We start from the raw sequence: 18,908 nt of genomic DNA on the forward strand, positions 1-18,908 counted from the left end.
TGCCCATGACCATGATCTTTCTGTTAAACGAGTTCTTCTCATTAGTCATTCCAAAAGCGTCGCTCCAGAGAGGGCTGTGTGCATCTGTTGGTTGGTCCAGTCTATTGTTTGACACATTTTATTTTTATACATCTTCTAAAGCACACACTTGGAGACATCATGAGTGGAGTCATTGGATGTTTTTGGTCACCCACATGATCAAAAAGGACTTTTTTGCCGGACTCATCTAGCCATCTATCTTTCTTAGCTGCTTCCATGTTCCTGTTGCTGCCTGCTCTCCTGCTTTGCTCTGTCCTGTCTAGGGTTTTATAGAACTTCCTGAGTGTATGACTTGCAAACCTTTTCCCACCTTTTCTGGCATGCACCTGCTCCTCCACCTGTTCCCATCCGCAGTCCCCCCCTTCCCACCTGCTTCCTTTTCTCCACTTCCTCTAAACTCTCTCCCAGGTCACAGTTAGCTCCAGCATGAAATGCTGTCTTGTCGTTTAATGAACTAAAACAGCCCAGTTGTTCAGCTGCCCTCTCTACTTTATGAAATTGGAGTAAAAGTTTTTTTTTTTTTCCTAAAGCAACTACACAACAATCAGCCAATTAGCATGTGCTAATTGGAAAATGTTAGCTCATTTAACTAACACAGGCATGGAAAACATTATAGCTGCTTAGCATGCATACATAAGCATCCATCAAAAACACTACCATGCCCTACTACATCCTAATCAAGGTAATTGCTTTTTTTAAAGACTTATTTCTGGGCATTTTGCCTTTATTTGATTGGACAGTGGATAGAGTAAGGAACCTGGGGAGAGAGAGCGGGGAAGGAATGCAGGAAAGGAGCCACAGGCCTAACTCGAACCTGGGCCGCCCGCTTGATGGGAATTTAACCGTCGTACGGGGGCACAACCTAACCACTAGACCACCTGTACCCCATAAAGCTAACTTCTAAGCTAGGAAAAATCATGTGGTTTTTTTTAGTTGGTTTGTCAGGCGACTTTTTTTCATTTTCTCTTCACAAGATACGTGTTCATTTGGAAATACAAAGAGGGTAAATATAATAACTCTTTTATACATTGAGGAAAGGTGGATTTCCTCGTTCAGCGTTTTGCTGTTAACATTAAACTAGTACAGCCAGCATTTAACCAGAAGTTTTATTTGATTCAAAACAACATCAAATACCTCCGTCTGAGTCTATTCATATGTCTCAGATAGAACCTCTTTCTGAAGCAGACAGCCGTTGAGGAAAGTGCTGCGTAAGAGTCAAAAGGACAAACTCTGGGGCGTAACGTTCCTGCACATAAACAGTAATATGAAGATTGTTCTACATGTGCCAGAGGAGCTGTAAGGGTGACATGGATAACAGTGATATATGCTCAGAGAGATGGATTGCCTGGTATCCTCTGTGAAAGTCTACCCACAGAGCTTCTCTGACTCTATTTGTCAAAGCCTCCTCCTGTATTCTGAGTTACATTTATCTCTGTCTCCTGGAGAGGGCTCATATATACACCAGTGAAGTTTAATTTCAAACAGTGGCTCTCCTTTTTACTTGTTTGTTTTAAAAGAAGCACATGATGAATGTTAAAAGCACAAAAGACGTTTCTGCCCTTGCTGAAATCATTTAAGTTTGAGGAAAACTCGACATTCGATGTCTAATGTCCTCAAACTATGTATCTGGGCAAATGTTTTATTCAGCAAAGAGTAACACTCTTTCTCGTTGTTCAGCACTGAACCATTTCTTAAAAAAGTAATCTATTTTTTTAAAGTTAAATAAGTATACAGGGGCTGTACAGTGGTGCAGGGATTAGCCCTGTTGCCTCACAGCAAGAGGGTTCCTGGTTTGAATCCCCGTCAGACAGGTGTCTCTCTGTGTGGAGTTTACATGTTCTCCCCGTGCATTTGTGGGTTCCCTCCGGGTACTCTGGCATCCTCCCACAGTCCAAAGACATGCTCGTTAGGTTAATTGGTGACTTCAAATTGCCCATAGGTGTGAGTGGCTGCTTGTCTGTCTTTATATGTCAGCCCTGTGATTGACTGGCGACCATTTCAGGTTGTACCCTGACTCCTGTTCAATGACAGCTGGGATCGGCTCCAGCCGCCCATGACCCCGAACAGGAAAAGCGGTTTAGATAATGGATGGATGGATAAGTATACATTCAAAACCATCTTAATTTGTGTACTTCTTCCATTTGTCCATTAGTTTTGAGTTTTTGTTGAAAGGATCAAAAACCTAAGGGACATTTGGGAAGCACAGACATCTATCACAGAAGTCCAGCAGTCTATGATCACAAATCAATCCTCAATCAATCATTATTTGTATAGCCCCAATTCATAACAAGTTTTATCTTGAGAAGCTTTACAGAAGAGCATACAGTATGGGATAATATGCAGAAAGAACTTCTCCTTTGTATTCCTCGCGTTGCTGTTCCTGTTCACATTTCCTTGCCGCTGAGGTGGAGGTCGGAGCAGGCCGTGCATGATTGAGGACGGCGGTGGTTGTGGGGACGACACAGTCCGATGGTGCAGGCTGGGCGTCAGGCGTTGGTCGGGGGACGACGCAGTCCGAATCAATAAGCTAAAAACACAATATCTGTCAGGATCATTTGAGAACAATCTGCTGTATTCAGTATAACATGACTGTGTTGAATACTCAATTCTGATTGGCCTAAAATAGCATGCTGCAATCTGATGTTTCTGTATACCATGCTGTGTGTAGAGACAGACCACTACTCCAGAATCAGACTCCTTGATGAAGTAAGAAATAGAAGATGAAAACAGGACAGCAAAGGGAAACCACAAGAGACGTAAAGACGCAAAGAGCTTGAAAAAGAGAAATCAGCTAAATTGAAGCATACAGGAAAAAGGTGAACACCAAACTGGACATGCTATAAGCTACAGCAGTTATTACAGACTGGTAAATTAAAGGGAAATATCAACAGTCTTTTTAAGGTATGAGGTAGAAAACCTCAACCAACAGGGGCTGAGGTATTTTAAACATCAATGTTTCATTTGAGTTATAACAGCCTGATAGACCTACTTCAAGAAGGTTACAGAGGTTACTTTTGCAATCAGTGCAGTTCCAACCAGCCTTACAGAGTGTTTCATCACCCTGATCGATGCTTCCTTCCTCTATGAACACTGACATGCTGAGCATCATATCTTACATATGGGATGTGGGCTTGGACCAGTCAGTCCATTCAACAGCTGCAGCTGGCTGCACTCTTTTCCCACTTTACCCCTGTGCTGCTCTCTTTCCTCTGGCTTCCTGTTCGCTACAGGGTTTTTTTTTTTTAAATGACTTGCTGAGAATGGTCTATCATCTTATGTCAGACGCCTTATTTAAATCAACCGATGGGTGTTCTCGCTCAAGCCAGATTATTAGGGACCACCATCCAGGTCGAGCAGTGTACACTGAGGCATGATAGCTGATCACCATTCGAACATCTGCTCCCGATCAGTGGGATGAATTTCTGACATGTGTAATACTTTGGTCGTACAGTGTGAGCTGACATTCTGCCGCAACTTTTCTACAATTTTATAACGTATGCCAAGCTTTTTTTAAAGCATGTTTTAACCCAATCGATATTATGATTTAATATTATTTTATGATATATTTTTTTTTTTACCTTTTACTCTGTAAGGCACCTTGGTAAACTGTGGTTCTTTTAAATGTACTATATAAATAAAGTTGGCTTGACCTTACTTTATGTACTTATGGTTTTGTCTAGCTATAGATGAATCATGCTCTCTATATTCTTTGAAGTCCTGTTTGAGGTTGAGGTTGTGTTTTGTTGTGTCCAGTACCAGCGTAGCACCATACCATTCACTTTACCTTTGAGATGTTTTGCTTGTGTGTGATTTAGATCCACATCCGTTCCCAAAGTTTAATGAGTTTTTTCCTCGGCCCATTCTACATCGTTCCACCAAGTTTCATAAATATCAGGCGAGTAGTTTTATCAGTAATCCTGCTGACAAACAACAGAACCGAAAAAAACATAACCTCCTCTGCAGAGGTAATAAAAACACACACAGGACTTTCATCATTTCTACTGGAGCCTGGTAAAAAGAAAGAAAAAAGAAAAAAAACAGACATGGATGAGCACAAGCAGAGAGAGGGAAGGGACTTTTTTTTATTCTTCTTCAAATATTAAGTTGCTCATGTGTAATTCTCTGCTTTTCCCTTGTCTGTCTGAACCCCCCCCCACCCGTCCACCCTCTGACATACTCACATCTCCCACACAGACAACACAGCTGGCATCCGGACCCAGCGGTCAGGCTTCAACCGCCACGAGCAGAATGTGTACTTCCTGCCCATCCTGGTGGTTGACAGCGGGCCTCCCTCCCTCAGCTCCACAGGCACCTTGACCATTCATGTCTGCGGCTGTGACCCAGGTGAGAGCTAACTGTACGAGCTGCAACCATTACCAACATTAACATCACTGTCACCTTGTGCATAAACCGCAGCGGTAGGAAAAGGCCACCAACATTTGCCATTGTTTCGCTCAGCAAACGGTTCTTATCAGCGCATATTTGTGGGAAACACAAATCTGCAGACACATGGCGCTGAACACATAATAAATAGTAAAAACAGCTTTTTTTTCTTTCGATAAACAGTGCTTAATCCTTGTCCACTTGGTCGACTCATTAATGAAGTTTAATGTGAACAGTAAATGATAACTTTTCTTTTGCAACACAGAGGGAGCCATCCAGTCCTGCAATGCCACGGCCTATGTAATGAGTGCTGCACTTAGCCCTGGAGCCCTTATAGCACTGCTGGTCTGCATGCTCATCCTTATAGGTAAGTGGATGGAATGGATGTATAGGTGGATGAAAATGGATGTGTGTATGAGGGATGGGTCCAAAGATTGATAAGCTTCGTTCATTTGAATGGCTTTCTTGGGGGGGGGTCATTGCTAAGTTCAACTACTCGAGCAGGAGCACAACAGGCATGACGTTCTAGTGGAACATAGAAGTGCAAGGAGGCTTCACTCAAAGCCACCATTTCATGCAGCCGAGCATGTGTCTTTTAATGGATCGACCACTTTTAGAAGTCATCTATATTTCAGGGATGAAATTGCAAGTGCGGTGGCAGAAAAACTAAGACAAATGACATAAAAACGAGATCAATTTTTCATCGTCCTTTCATGAGCGTTTTTTTCCTGTTGGACATTTTGTGGCCGCTTTTTATGAGGAGAGAGCTTTTGTTTAAACAGGAGCACGGATGATGTCGGGGGTTTATGAATGATATCAAGTCACTTTGATCCTCGGAACACAGACGCAGATGGAGTGAATGGGACCGAAGTTTTGGGGGAAGGGAGTGGGGGGGGTTTAGAGAGAGCAAACAGGCAGAAAGCTGCCTCAGCGCTTGTATACCTCGGGAGCAGCAGGCGGGCTTTAAATAGACAAGGCTTTCCAGACATTCTCTGATTTTTAAACACACATGCACACGCTAACATACGCATGCATACTCACCCTCTCAGAGACTGAAGAGGTTTCACATAGTCATATCTGAAAATTTTATGAGTTCGCTTTTCCCCCTCCCACAGCCGAACATCTTAGCATCCCACTCCTTAGTGACAGAATGAAACATTGTGACAGTGTTTGGTCTCCCCCGCTCGCACCTATCCACCTTTTACATTGTGCAGGCAGTGAATGATGGATGGTACCGACACCACACGGGCAGATTTAACTGTAACTTACATGGCTATCTGTTTCCTTTGAAGAGCCTTTCTAATGAGAGTTGTTAAAGCTTTGCCTCCATTAACGCAACCTTCGACTGCAGTGAACTTCAAAAGCATAGCATAATTTATTCATCAGGGTTTTAAAAGCCCCAACAAAAAAAAAAATGTTATGTACAAATCTGAGGCAACCTTTTCTGGCCAAAGGGGAAAAAAACTGTGTTTGCTGTGTTTTTTTTTCTTGGGATGTTTGAGGATGAGATGACACCCCCTCAAAGGCCTGAGTTTCAAACGGTTCTGTGGCCTTTTAAACTTGTGGAAAGCTAGACACTGTGCAGAAAACCGATTCTTTTCTTTTTTAGTTCATCCTTGGTGGTCTGGATGAAAACACAGATTATGCAGAGAATCTTGTTAAAAGCCCTCAGTGGCAAGATCCTACCTAGTATCATTTCATGTTTAGTGTCACTTTGATTACACTAATAAAACGATGCCACGCGGATTCCAATAGCGTCGGCAAAAGTGTTTAGTCATTGCCACTTTGAGTGACTGAAACTGATTGGTAGAAAATAGAGCGAACATGGCTCATCAAAGCAGTGAAGGACAGAATAAATTGGAGCGCCTGTCTTCTGCCAGTCATGATGTGGACAGCAAAATGTAAAGGGCTGCGGGGTCTGAGATCAGAGGATGAGCAGTGTTTTCACAGCTATCATTTAGTGTGAAAAACAGACTGGCAGCGAGGCATGTGGCAGCGATCTTTCCGACTGCACATTGTCTAACACTTTCATGTTCCTGCTTGATTTGAAACAAACACACATACACACAGAAACGGGGGAATTCACTATGAATTGATCACGGACACTTATAGCCCCCTGTAACGCACATCCATCTCAAGGTTCAATTTCCCAAGCTTATTTTGCTAATGTTATTCATGCAAAAACGTGCCTATAAAGTTGTCCTTTTCCTTGTAGTTTGCCGTTGTTTTGCATCTGATTGTGAAGATGAGCCATCCTGACCTCCACTCTCTGCTGACAGAGCTCGTTTTTTTCCCACAGACAGATGATTAGCTGGAATGGGAGGGGACACTTTTCCAGTTTACTGCGAACCCCAGATTCAACAGATTTGCTGATGCAAGTTTCCTCATTTAGAACAAAGCCAGCACAAGTGACTTGTCCAGATAAAAAAAAACAAAAAAAAAACCCACCCATCCCCGATAGTGTAATTTTCAACACGCTCCATTCATCTAAGAGGCTGCCCGTATGTGCCAGGTTGAACTGTTGGTGTATCCCCAGACAGACCTGCAAGGATTTAAACCTTGATTATAATAATTAATGTCATTTCAAGATAATACTTTTAGACTTCACTTACAGGTAATTTAATTATAGGTCATACAAAGGTGGAATTATTCTCCTGATAACTGGAAGGTTTGAACATGATATCCATTGTAAATACTGCCACACACAGACACAGCAGACGGTCAGTTTTTCACGTTAACTGTGCATGACTATTGGCACCCTTGATTGTGAATTAGACATTTTTTTGTACAAGATTCATTTGCATAGAAAGGGTCCAATTCCCCCCCCCCCCAAAATTATTCTCCCAAAAACAAAAGGCTAATTCAAATACCCAAAAACAGCACCAGCGCTCAGAGATGCTAATTGCTCTGTAGCGCATTTAGGGCTGCGTTTTTCCCTTTTCGGGTGCTTTGTGAATTAGACGACGTCTTTTCGTCTCAATGGCACAGGTTCAGAGCTGTGCAATCCTTTCCGTGTGCATGTGCTTGTGCATGCTGAGCACGCATTCACAAGCTTAGACAAATCACTCCTCACCTATTAATGCAGTCTCTCCGTGCACAATCATCCTATGCGCACTCCCTCTCTCACACACATTCCCTCCACATACGCAGTATCTACTAAACCAGCCAGCCAGCCAAGCCAGCACTCCCCCCTCTCCAGAGGCTGGACCACCTCCATTACATCAATTGTTGGATGATGAGAAAAATGAAAACAAATTTCTGCCTAATTACCTTACAAACAAACAGTCCCTCCATCAGCTCATTTATGGGCCTGATGTGATGAATCCATTCCACTGTGTCGCAGCATCTGCATGCATCTATTCCAATTACCTCCCATCTGCTTGTGATGAACTCCTGGGTGGGGGCAACCAGCGCAGCCCAAGGGTAAATTAACCGTCTTGTCAGGAGCGCTTATCGCAACATCTGCACACACGGGAAAGCTGCTTTGTATGTGTAGGAGACAGCTAGACACAGGTACATATGCTTCCTACAAAAGGTAAAATCTGTACATGGTGTTGTGTTAATGTTGCCTGAGGTGATCTAATCTCCAAGTTAAATAGGTTTTCAATATCTAGCAGTTGAAGCATCTGTGTAGCTAATAGGCAGTGACACTCAAATGTTATCAGTTAGGAAGCATTTAGAAGTGAGGGTTATCTGCTCTAATGCTTCAGAATCAGATGTCACATACTCCTACAATATTTTTTTTTTTTCTAAAGTGGCTGATCTTCACGTTTGAGAGAGTTTAAAACATCAACTTTTCTTCCCTCCTCTTCCTCTCCTCATTAGTGTGAATTTAGAGTAATTGTCTTAGTACTTATTTAGTATGCAAGGCAGCGGGCGCCGCAATTTACCACAAACCATGACTGTTTCCTCAACCCCGTGGCAATTAATTCGCCTCATTCATGGAGGAGAAGAATAAACACAATGGTTACAGACAACGCTTCCCCACTGGAGCCCTGCAAACAATGTAAGAGGAGAACTAATGTACATTATCAGTCAGAGATACTGCATAAAATCCCCATTCAAGATCACAGAGGCTCTTTAGGGCTGGCACAGCTCCTTAGGCAAGGAACACACGGGGCTTTTTCACTCTGCAAGGTATTTTTCAGGCCGTTTACACCAAATGAAGACAATTACGGGGAGCAGCAACAAGTCATTTATACAGATTATGTGCTGAGAATCGATGGTTTGAAGGTTTTCTTTGCAATTTGCTAAGGAGAGGGAAAAGAGAAGCTGTGGGAGATAAAAGAAAAAGGTGAAACTTGCTGTTTTATAGTCACTTTTTCACTCAAGGTCACTTTGAAAGGTTGCATTTGTCCATGAGGGATCTTCACGCATACTGATATATGTGCTATAACATATATGTGAGCTTCCTTCACCAAAGTCGTGACATTGATCTAGTTAGACTGGGAAACAATTTGGTCCTATCTCATTTTAAAAATGTATGGATGGGTGTTGTGGGGAGTTCAGAGCATTCAACAATCTGTGGCATCACAGACAAGCACAGGCCCCCGTTTTATCTCTTTGGGACTTGTAGGCATTTGTTTTAGGCAACAGGCTATCTGTTCCACAAGATGCCTACTGGTTAATAGCCAGGTTAATAATGATCTATCTAAATGTCCCTGTACTGGCATCCTTTTGAGCAGTTGCTCATCGTCCCTTCTAAAAGAGAGAAAAAGACCGGTTTCTATCCAATGCTGCAAGCTAACACAGTCCAAACTGACTGGCCTTAGGAAACGCATCCCTCTGCCAATACAACACATTAACTAAGGGCAAACACTGTCATCTATTCATGTGTATACTCTCCACTTCATCACAGACGTTCATGAGTTATATAAGCCTCTTTTTAGCGCCAATGTTAGATATGTCTCAGCATTTATTTGAAATACTAAAAGGACACTCACAAGAGCTTTTTTAAAAACATGAGCAGGATAAAGTGTTGCTTATTCAGATTTTAATCAGAAGTGAGAGAGTGTACTTCATATTTTGGAACGCAATAAACATATTTTGAATATTTTGATCGGTTATGTTTCACAGAGAGGGTAATAAGAGCTGATCCAATAACGCCTTGAGTCAATTTGCATAATCAATTTATCCAAAGTACACTAAGGTTGTTCAGGCTCACTGTCTGGTATAATCACATGCAGTGAAAGGCTTTACCCAACTCCCAATTTTATCAGGTGTATCACATTTTTCTTTAGTAGCTTTTTATCTCTGTTTAAACGCCACCAAACTACGCTGTCAACCTGTTATTTCACCTACAAAACACACTTTGACAGCCAGCATTTATGGGAAAACCCTGATAAGCATCTTTCTTAGTATTTCAGGTCATGGATTAGCTAAATTATATGTATAATTTTAAACTAAATGTGTATTAAATGAAGGATTTATTTAGCTTGTCAGTCCTAGTAAATGGCAGCTTGGCTTGCAGCCCATGAAGTCTCACTGAAAATCTTTGAGAAACTGACTTGAATGTAAAACTGCTTCATTAGTATTTGTTTTGGAGATGAGGAGACCTCTTAAGATAATAGAGATAATATTAAAAAACGTAGGAATAGGAATGATGATGGAATAAGAAATCTTTACAGAAAAACAAGCCTAGCATGAAAGCTAGCAGCCGCGCAGCTAGCTTCCCTACAGCTGCTTTTGATTTGTCTTTTTATGTGTTATCACTGTGTCTGTTGTTACAACAAAGAGGAGACCTCTGCAGATACTTTGGCTATTGATGCTTTTTATCCATACTTCTTCTGTAAATAGAGTTGTTCATTATCTTGCCTGTACTCACCAGCATGCATAATTCATTCAGAATTGCACGTAATATGTTTTTTTTATCACTGAAAATAACATTTCATATTGCTGCTGTTCTGGTGGAGGTTTCAGAGGAAAGGGAGCAGCCCCCCCCCCCCCCTTTAAAGGGATGATGGAGTCAGGGGTGGTGATGTCTGAGCTAAGTGAGACTTGTCTAATCACAAATGTAGACAGTAATTAAAACAACTAAGCTGAAATTAAAGCCTCATTGATTTATCTTTGCATGCAGCATTTGTTTTCCTCTTTCATTTCATTAGACTACAACATGATCCATCCCTATCATTTCCCCCTTCTTTATTCCAGGATTAATTTTCAAGGCATTCTCTCTGTTTTAAGTTTTTGTTGCCTCCTCTGGTTCAAAACAGTGATGGAATCACTTGACTTGGATGAGTATTGATATTCAGATTGGTCTCCATTAGGTCTTTTGAATCATATTTCTAGGCAAGGCAATCAGGATTGTGGAAAATCAATGCTCATGCATTTGAAATGTAAAACCTGATAATATATTATCATCCCCTGCTGTGCCTTTGTCCTGAGAGTTGGAATCAAAGTTACAATGGGAGTAGTTAGAAAACTTTCTCAGAAAAAAAAGAAAAAACATGCAAAGTGCATGCTTAGTGTGTAGGGCATTTATACATTTAGGACAATTGTTTTCTTGAGTTGATTTCTGTAGCACATAGTGCCCTGGAGCTGGGTTTGTTTTGTCAGTATTCTTTGTTAGATGAAGGGAAATTCCGTTTCTGCATCCAGGCCCTTTAAACACAGTCAGACAAATCTAGATCCATGTCTGCTGTGTAGTAAAAGTAACATACTTGACTTGGTTGTAATTCCATTTCATAATACCCCTTCAGTAGGAAGTCTCTTGGCTTTATCTTGTCCTATTGTTCAGGAGGATTTGACAAGTATGTATAACCATTTATTCTGACAGCACAAGAAGGTCATCATGTGCCCACGCATGAAAAAAATCTTCCTTTGTCCTAATATTATAACCTGCTAATTTGATTTTATGTGTCGAGTTATAACCATGCTCTCTCTTTCTCTGTCTTGTTCTGTCTCCTTCGACATCAGTCCTCGTCTTGCTCATCCTGACCCTGAAACGGCACAGGAAGGGCCAGAGGATGGCGGAGGATGAGGAGGACATGAGGGATAACGTCATCAAGTACAACGACGAGGGCGGCGGGGAGCAGGACACTCAGGCATACGACATGAGCGCACTGAGAAACCTCTATGACTTCCCAGAGGCAAAGAGCTGTGACTCTGGCCCGGACATCCGCTCGCTGCCGCAGTGGATACAGGCAAATAGAGTGGCCGGCGGTGCAGAGGGGGCTGCAGCAGCAGCGGCAGCGACTGCAGACTTCTCCCTATTTAAAGGCTACATCCGAAAGAAGGTGGAACAGGCCGACGCTGACCTATCAGTGCCGCCGTATGACTCCTTCCAGACGTATGCCTTTGAAGGCAACAGTTCGCCAGCGCTCTCGCTCAGCTCCATCCACACGCTGTCTACCACCTCAGAGCAGGATTTCTCCTACCTCAGCGACTGGGGGCCTCGTTTCAGGCAACTGGCGGGCTATTATGCACCAGGGAAACCTGAGGAGGAAGGGTCCTAGCACAGCATCTGCTCTGCAATGATACATTTAAAACTCCCTCTTCCTCCTCCTCCTTCTTCTCTGCCTCCTGTTTTCCCCTTTCCTCTGACACATCAGAGCGAACACTGTGTCCTCCTTAAAGATAGACCACCTCTCTATCTCTTGAAGAGAATATCACAGCGATGACCTTTTTTTTTTACAGTTTGGTTCTTGGGAGAGTTTTTGGACATCAGCATGAAAGCTTGGAATAAAGACAAAAGGCAGAGATACCCCATTGCCAAAACTGCCATTTACTCTGAAGGAACAAGACCATAAATGAGAACCTTTATTTTCACTATGAGACATTGTCATAGTTTAGATTATCAGTATTACAAAGGTGGGGTAAAACCACGCCAAGGCAAACCCTCTGACAAACACGTAATTTATTTAAAAAAGGAGGAAATATTTATGTATTTATTTGTTTTTATGTATTTATTTATTTATTTGGATCACGATCACTATGGAAACTGTTCCGGTGAGCTCTGCTAAAGTGCTGTAGAAAAGTATTTGGAAGAGAACATTATAAAAGTAACAAGAGACGACATGGAAAGAGACAGAAAGTAAGACGGACTCTACAGAACTCTGGTGCAGAGGTGACATCTGGGTCATGTAAAAATGACAACCTGGGAAATATTTGTATTTATTTTCTATGACCACTTTTGTAAAATAATCAAGTTTAGCCGAGAGATGAAAGGCAGAGGAAAATAGAGAGCGGGAACAGAGCAGCAGAAGAAAAGAGCTGCCAGGTCAGTCTGAACGGTTCATGCTGACATACTTTCGCTGTATTTTGCTGATTTATAAAAAAACGGGGTTTTTGCAGGTCACAAACTGAGGACAATTGTGTGTGAACAGTTTCTTTTCTTATCCTCTCCACAGCCAATTGTAAGGCAATAAGGCACAAACCACAACAGTGATTTAAGACGAAACAAAATGACTGTTTCATGGAATTGGCTGGTGGCCAACATTATCCCGCAGGGAGCCAATTTTCATTCCAGATCTGTGTGTGAATGTGTACGATATGTTCAACTCATTTTATAACCTGAGATGTTTTTGCTTTTGATATTTTTTTGTTCTTTGTGGGAGGGGAGGGAGGGAGGGGGGAGGGGATGGTTGTGTCTTTGAGAGGGGGAGTATTAAGGGTTAAAAAACATGATGAATGGACTGGTAACATCCACCTGATTTCCACAACCTCTTCAATGTTGACCTTAACTTGCAAATGTATGGAACATTTAAAAAAAGATTAAAACAAATAAATATTTAATTTTTTTGGTAAAAACCTTCATCTCTCTCTGTGTGTGCAAAAGACTAAATTACTCAGAGACTTACTCAGTAAGTGAGGGCATGGTGATAAATGGAGCGCGACCGATTAATCGGCCAGCCGATAATATGGGCCGATATTAGCATATCCAGTGACTATTGTATAGGCTAATTTTATCGCAGACGTGCCAATATCACTATATATATGTAAATAATATATATACAGCAGTCAAATAGCATTTAATTTGAGTATGATTTTATTAAACTGGCAGTTGTATTTCTCGCTTTCACCAGCAGAGTGCGCTATATGGATTAAAAAAAAGCATTATAAACCTCCAGAGTGTCAAGCAGTGATGCGCATACTGTACATGCACAGATACTTTCCAGTTGAGTGACCATCTTGTCTTTTACTGTAGATATATTTTCCACAAGTGTTCGATCCGCATTTGAGCGATCAACGCAATGGTTGTGTATATCTATATGCATCTATCTCTACAGATTGAAAATAGATTTAAGAAAGACATCAGCCGATATATCGGTATCAGATTTTTTCACCTCCCCAATTTTGATATCAGCCCTAAAAATCCCACATCGGTCTGGCCCTAATAAAAGCAAATAAAGCGTCTCTGTTGCTAATTATCCTTTGACGCTTGTTTGCTGACGATGTCTCCTGAATTATGAATCACTTCAGAGCAGGTTTGTGTTTACACCAGGGCTTGATTCAGAGGAAAGTCCTCGATGGAAAACAAAAAGAACCATATGACAGGCCAGAAGCAAACAAAGACTCTCCTCTCTGTGGAGCTCCCTCCTGGCTGCCTCCTGCCAAACTACTGTAATTGCTGCAGTCACCAGAGGATGCTGAGGCATAAGAAGTGGCTTTCATCTTTATGATCGGCTGTTAAAATGGCCAAAAAGACAATGGGCTGGGATTCACATTCAGCTACTTTCATAACCTGGTTTCAAGTCAGCTCTCTTATTTTTTAGTCATTAGAAGGTCTGCTGTATTCACTGACTGCATGGAGCTCACAAAGGATTGTGTTTCAAACATGAATTATCCATCAGTGATAAACAAAAAGAAGCTTTTCCACACGTCAGAGTGTTTTTTGTAAAGAGCTGAAATGTAGCTTTTTGGAAAATTACAAACTGTTTCAGTGTGCACACTCCTTTTTGTGAATGCAAATGTAGGAGTGATGCAATCATTAGCAAATCAAGATTTTCTTATTTACAACAGTGTTTCAATCTGTGATACCATCTGGACTTTTCAGGTTTCACTTTTTTATTAATAGGGAAATATCAATGTGCTGCTTAATAGTCACCAAGGTCATTGATAAAAACAAATCCTGATGAATGTGAAAAGTAATTAAGCTAACTAAAATTCAAACTTTACATTCTTCACCCACAGTCTGAATCAGATTTTATATAACTGTTGTTTTTTTAAAGCGAGCTCTTTCTCTTCACTGTATGGACCTATACTGCAGCAGCATTGTATTTTCATTTCTGATAAAAAAGAAGTCATTTGACCATGTATTGTTAATCATCGCCTTTAGCCCGACAGTGTCTGCTAACTGACAAACAAATGTCATGGAGGGATATGCCCAAAATGTAGGTCACAATCATAGTCATGCGAAAGGGGAGGAATACTTGTCCCTTTAACGAAATTCCAAACAAGACAATGCCATCGGGATGGCCATAGGTCATGTGACTAATGTTGTGAAAGCAGAGGTTAAGGAGGAAAAGGCACATTTTAAGGGGGAAGAAAACCTCCCTTGGTCACTTTTCCTGCAAATGAGCCTCTCACTCATCTTCCACCATTGTCAGAAAAGATGTCATTTCTTAGTTATTGCCTGCACATAAAAAAAAAATGTGTGTCCATGAATCAGACTGTTTCCCCCAAACTCCAAGGGCAACATGAGGCCCGTCATTAGTTATGCAGATAGATGTTTGATGATTGACATATCTCCAGGGAGAAAGCTGCATGTACATTAAATTTCCTCCTCTCCTCTCTTTGTTCTTGGCCGGGGTAATGACAATTGATTAAACACTGGGGCGGAAATATGAATGTGCACTGCAGAAATATCAATCATACATAGCCTAATAGCTGAATAGCATAGGTTATTTACTTTTCAGACAGACTCCAAACAAAGCATTCACCTTCAAGAGCGTAACAGCAAATCCATTTAGCTTAAAATGCAACGCCTAAGAAAACCTGACTTTGACAGAGCAAATGCAAATGCAGCACTCTGACTAGCTGAAATTAATAAATTGAGAAGATTATTACAGTTAGTTGCCATTGATGCGACAAAAGAGCTGCACTCAGGTGAAGGACTGTGTGAGTACAGTTTGTGTTCACAGAATGACCCTTCTTTTTTACACAGTCAAGCACTTCATTGAAAGCATCGGAATGGAACATGACCAATTTTGTTGTTTTTGCATTACAGAGCTCCGTGAAGATCATTCAATTAATTTCATTCAAATTAAATTAAAAAAAGAAGTGTGACTTACTTGTTCAGCATTTTAAAATGGCAGGTCTTGAATGCCTTGAAAATAAAACATCCTACGTAAAACATAAAAAAAAAAAAAGAAGTAAAGCAAGAGGTTAGAAAAGAAAAATAATGGCATCAAATAACAACCTGTGTCCATTTCCTAAACCACTTAGCTTGTTCAGGGTCATAGTGTGGAAGAGGTCTTTCCCAGAATGCTTTTGGCTAAAGGCAGCCTACGCCCTGGACAGGTCGCTGGCCTATAACAGAGCGAACACATTACACAGACCCACAGGCGGTTAAGAGTTTCATCTTCGCCTTACCTTCATGGATTTGGACAGCGGAAGGAAACCGGAGAACCTGGACAGAAACTTTCTCCACAGAGAAAAATGCCGAGATCAACAATGCCCCCATCAAATAAAAACACAGCTTAAGAAAATATGTTTAAAGCAGTACAGATGGTATTGATTCTGTTATTGGACAAGCTCCTCGGGCAGGTTGTTCCAAATCACACAGGTCCTGATGGAAAAAGCCTGGTTACCCCTTCTTTTAATTCTAAATGTTGAACCAGGCAGACGGTCCCTGCAGGAGGATCAGAGGCTGTGCAGCGGCTCAAGGAGGGATAAACCTTTGCAGTATTGCCAGAGGCCAGGTCTGACCAGTCTTTAAAGGTGATCCTTATAAAGTTACGTTAGCTTGAAATGTCTTGGGTTTTTTGCAGGCCTGTGAAACCAAGGCTATATTTGATTCCTACTCCCATAAAAGAGCTGTTATTCCAAACAAGGATGAAAAATGCATTCAAACTATTTCATGCATGCGACACAAGGCTTCGTCTGCTCGGAGGTTGTCAGAATTAGATTTTCACATATTAACTAAAATCATGACAACACACTCACTGGATAGTTTATACAAAGGTATTTTAGTAAGAACAAAGGTGTGTGGGTCTACTTTGCTGAGACTAATTATGAAGACTATTAAAATGAATGCAAATTTTTTGCAGCAGTATATCTTTTTTATGGGTCCTGGAGGGGACTCAGCTTTTCCTAGATACAAGTATTGTGGCTCCATCAAAAAAAATGGTTGGTAACCACTGATGTGGGTGCATCAGTATTCATTTCAGTTGGTTCTATAACCAGATGAAAATTCTGAATGTGAGTTTTAAAACCCCCTGGATATTTTCCCCAGGTGTGTTATTCCTCTGATCTCTTTGGATGCGCAAGTATTTTAAAGTAAAAATACGGTTTGTTGACATGCTAGCCAGAAAAATGCATATTATTGATTATTTTTAGAGAAGTTTTGCCTTTAATGGATAGAATGGCTGAAGAGAGAAAGGAAGTGTTAGGAGGAGATAGAGAGGGGGATAACTTGCAACAAAATCCGAGGTCAGATTCGAACCCACAGCCACTGCGACAAGGACTATAGCCTCGGTACATGGGGCGGACAACATAACTGCTAGACTATCATATGCCCCATGTTGTCCTTTTTCATCCCTGAGTGCAAAATTCCTCAGAGTTGAACTCTGAACTACAATTGACACTATTTTTCACCAATGAATGAATGTTTTTCTTGAGTGATTTTGATGGATAAGTCCAACCTTTTTAATACTTCATGTTATGTTGAGTTTCTTGTGACTGTTCAAAGACCCAGCGCTGTGCTTTATATGCATCACTGACAGCACTTACAGCAAGTGTGCAAGACATTTCTTAACACCATGGTGTGGTGGAATGAGAGTTGTTCTTAGCAGTTTGGTGAGCTTTTGGCAGCTAACTTTTATTTCTAAGTACCATTGAATTGAGTAATAAGTACACAGATTGATGACAAGCCTCTGATGTCTCTTCTCCGAAACCAACTCTCCAAGTTACTCAAAGGTTGTTGTTGTTTTGCTGCTTTTAATGCCTTAATGAGGGAATAGTTTGGGAGAGCTACATCCACTCCCTTATAGCTTGTCCTTTATTTTTTTGTGTTTAATGTATTTACCGTTTTGTTACATAGACTTCACACTCATCAGACATTTATTTTTCTCTTTGCTTGATTTGTTTGAATTGGTGTGTGTCGCAATCAGTAACAGGTAATTGCAACCAGCTGTTGTCAATTCGGACCGTACCATGTTGGATTTATCAGAGGGGTGAGGCAGTGGGATCTCTATCCACTTTTTCTTGCAGCCCAAGGAAAAATATTTTGTAGCATGAAGAATAACATTTTTTAGAGTAAATGTGCAGTTAAAACTTAAAATATTTTATATTGTCAACTGATTTGGTTGGTCATTTGTTTAACCCATGCTAATGGGAAGGTTGTTAGCTTGGTTTGGCCCAATGGGTATTTAAATCAGCTTTTTCCTGCTTCAAGTATTTCCTCTGTGGGTTCAAGGGACACCTCTTTGTCTTCTTTTTTTTTTTTTAACACGTGCACAGCTTGTGTTCAATTCAACATGGAAACATTTAAACTTTTTGGATCATTCCTGCGACTAAGGTTTTCAAAGTGACAAAAAAAACCAGATATTCCTCCTTCTAAGATATTTAGTGAACAGTTTTATAAAAAAGCTGCACCTCAGTCAATTTAAAATCTGAAGATCTGAGTTAGAGGTCAACAGTGAATCTCATAACTCATCCCACATTGGCAACTTGATCTGAAGCTGTCTGTGATGCTACATATGAGTCTGTCTTTTAAGTGTCTGTCACTTTAAATAAGAGGACATCTCACAGAGGTCTCTCTCTCCAACACAATGTGCACAACATTAGTGCTGTGTCGTCTCTCGACATGGAGCTTGTGTGGGTGCTGCAGAGTTTTATTTCACACTTTAAGATGCATCAGGGGGAAATTATCTAATGCTTTTTGCATATTGCGAACATGAATAATATGACAGTAGACAAGAGCAATGCTTCTTTCAGCATTAACAAAATTATGTAAAAAAAAAATGTATGAAACATTTCTCTCTTGAACAATAAGCCCAGATTGTTGGCATTTGTGACTTTAAAAATGTATTGGGGAATATGAATAAAATATCTAAATCTCAAACCCTAAAGCTAACCATTCATAGCATAGATTATTTTTCATGAACCTCTGTCGAGAAGCTACTGTAAGTCTCCACAGGCGGGTGTCAAAAACGGCACAAATCACTTGAATGAAATGAAACCACGTCTAGATTTATTTGTATAATGTGAACTTGCAGGGAATTTAATTTGAGGTTTACCTTTTCAGATACTTTGCTGCGATGAAGCTCTCATAGGAAATTGAAATAATTCAATCTGAATATCCTTTATTATAAGAAGTCATTTAA

General features: G+C 40.9%; 1 protein-coding gene across 2 annotated transcripts in view; it reads left to right on the forward strand.

Annotated features, from left to right (window-relative positions):
* The window catches only part of LOC132978190 (cadherin-22-like), a 190,720-nt gene extending 177,550 nt beyond the window's left edge, over positions 1–13,170 (forward strand). For both annotated transcript variants that reach the window (XM_061043306.1, XM_061043307.1), the window contains 3 exons: positions 4,234–4,383; positions 4,688–4,789; positions 11,338–13,170. In XM_061043306.1, coding sequence (XP_060899289.1) covers positions 4,234–4,383; positions 4,688–4,789; positions 11,338–11,876 — 791 coding nt within the window. In that variant the 3' untranslated portion in view covers positions 11,877–13,170. The remainder of the gene's footprint in view (positions 1–4,233; positions 4,384–4,687; positions 4,790–11,337) is intronic.
* Positions 13,171–18,908: the final 5,738 nt, after the last annotated feature.

This window comes from Labrus mixtus, chromosome 7 (genome assembly GCF_963584025.1).
Source record: "Labrus mixtus chromosome 7, fLabMix1.1, whole genome shotgun sequence".
Classification (NCBI taxonomy): domain Eukaryota; kingdom Metazoa; phylum Chordata; class Actinopteri; order Labriformes; family Labridae; genus Labrus; species Labrus mixtus.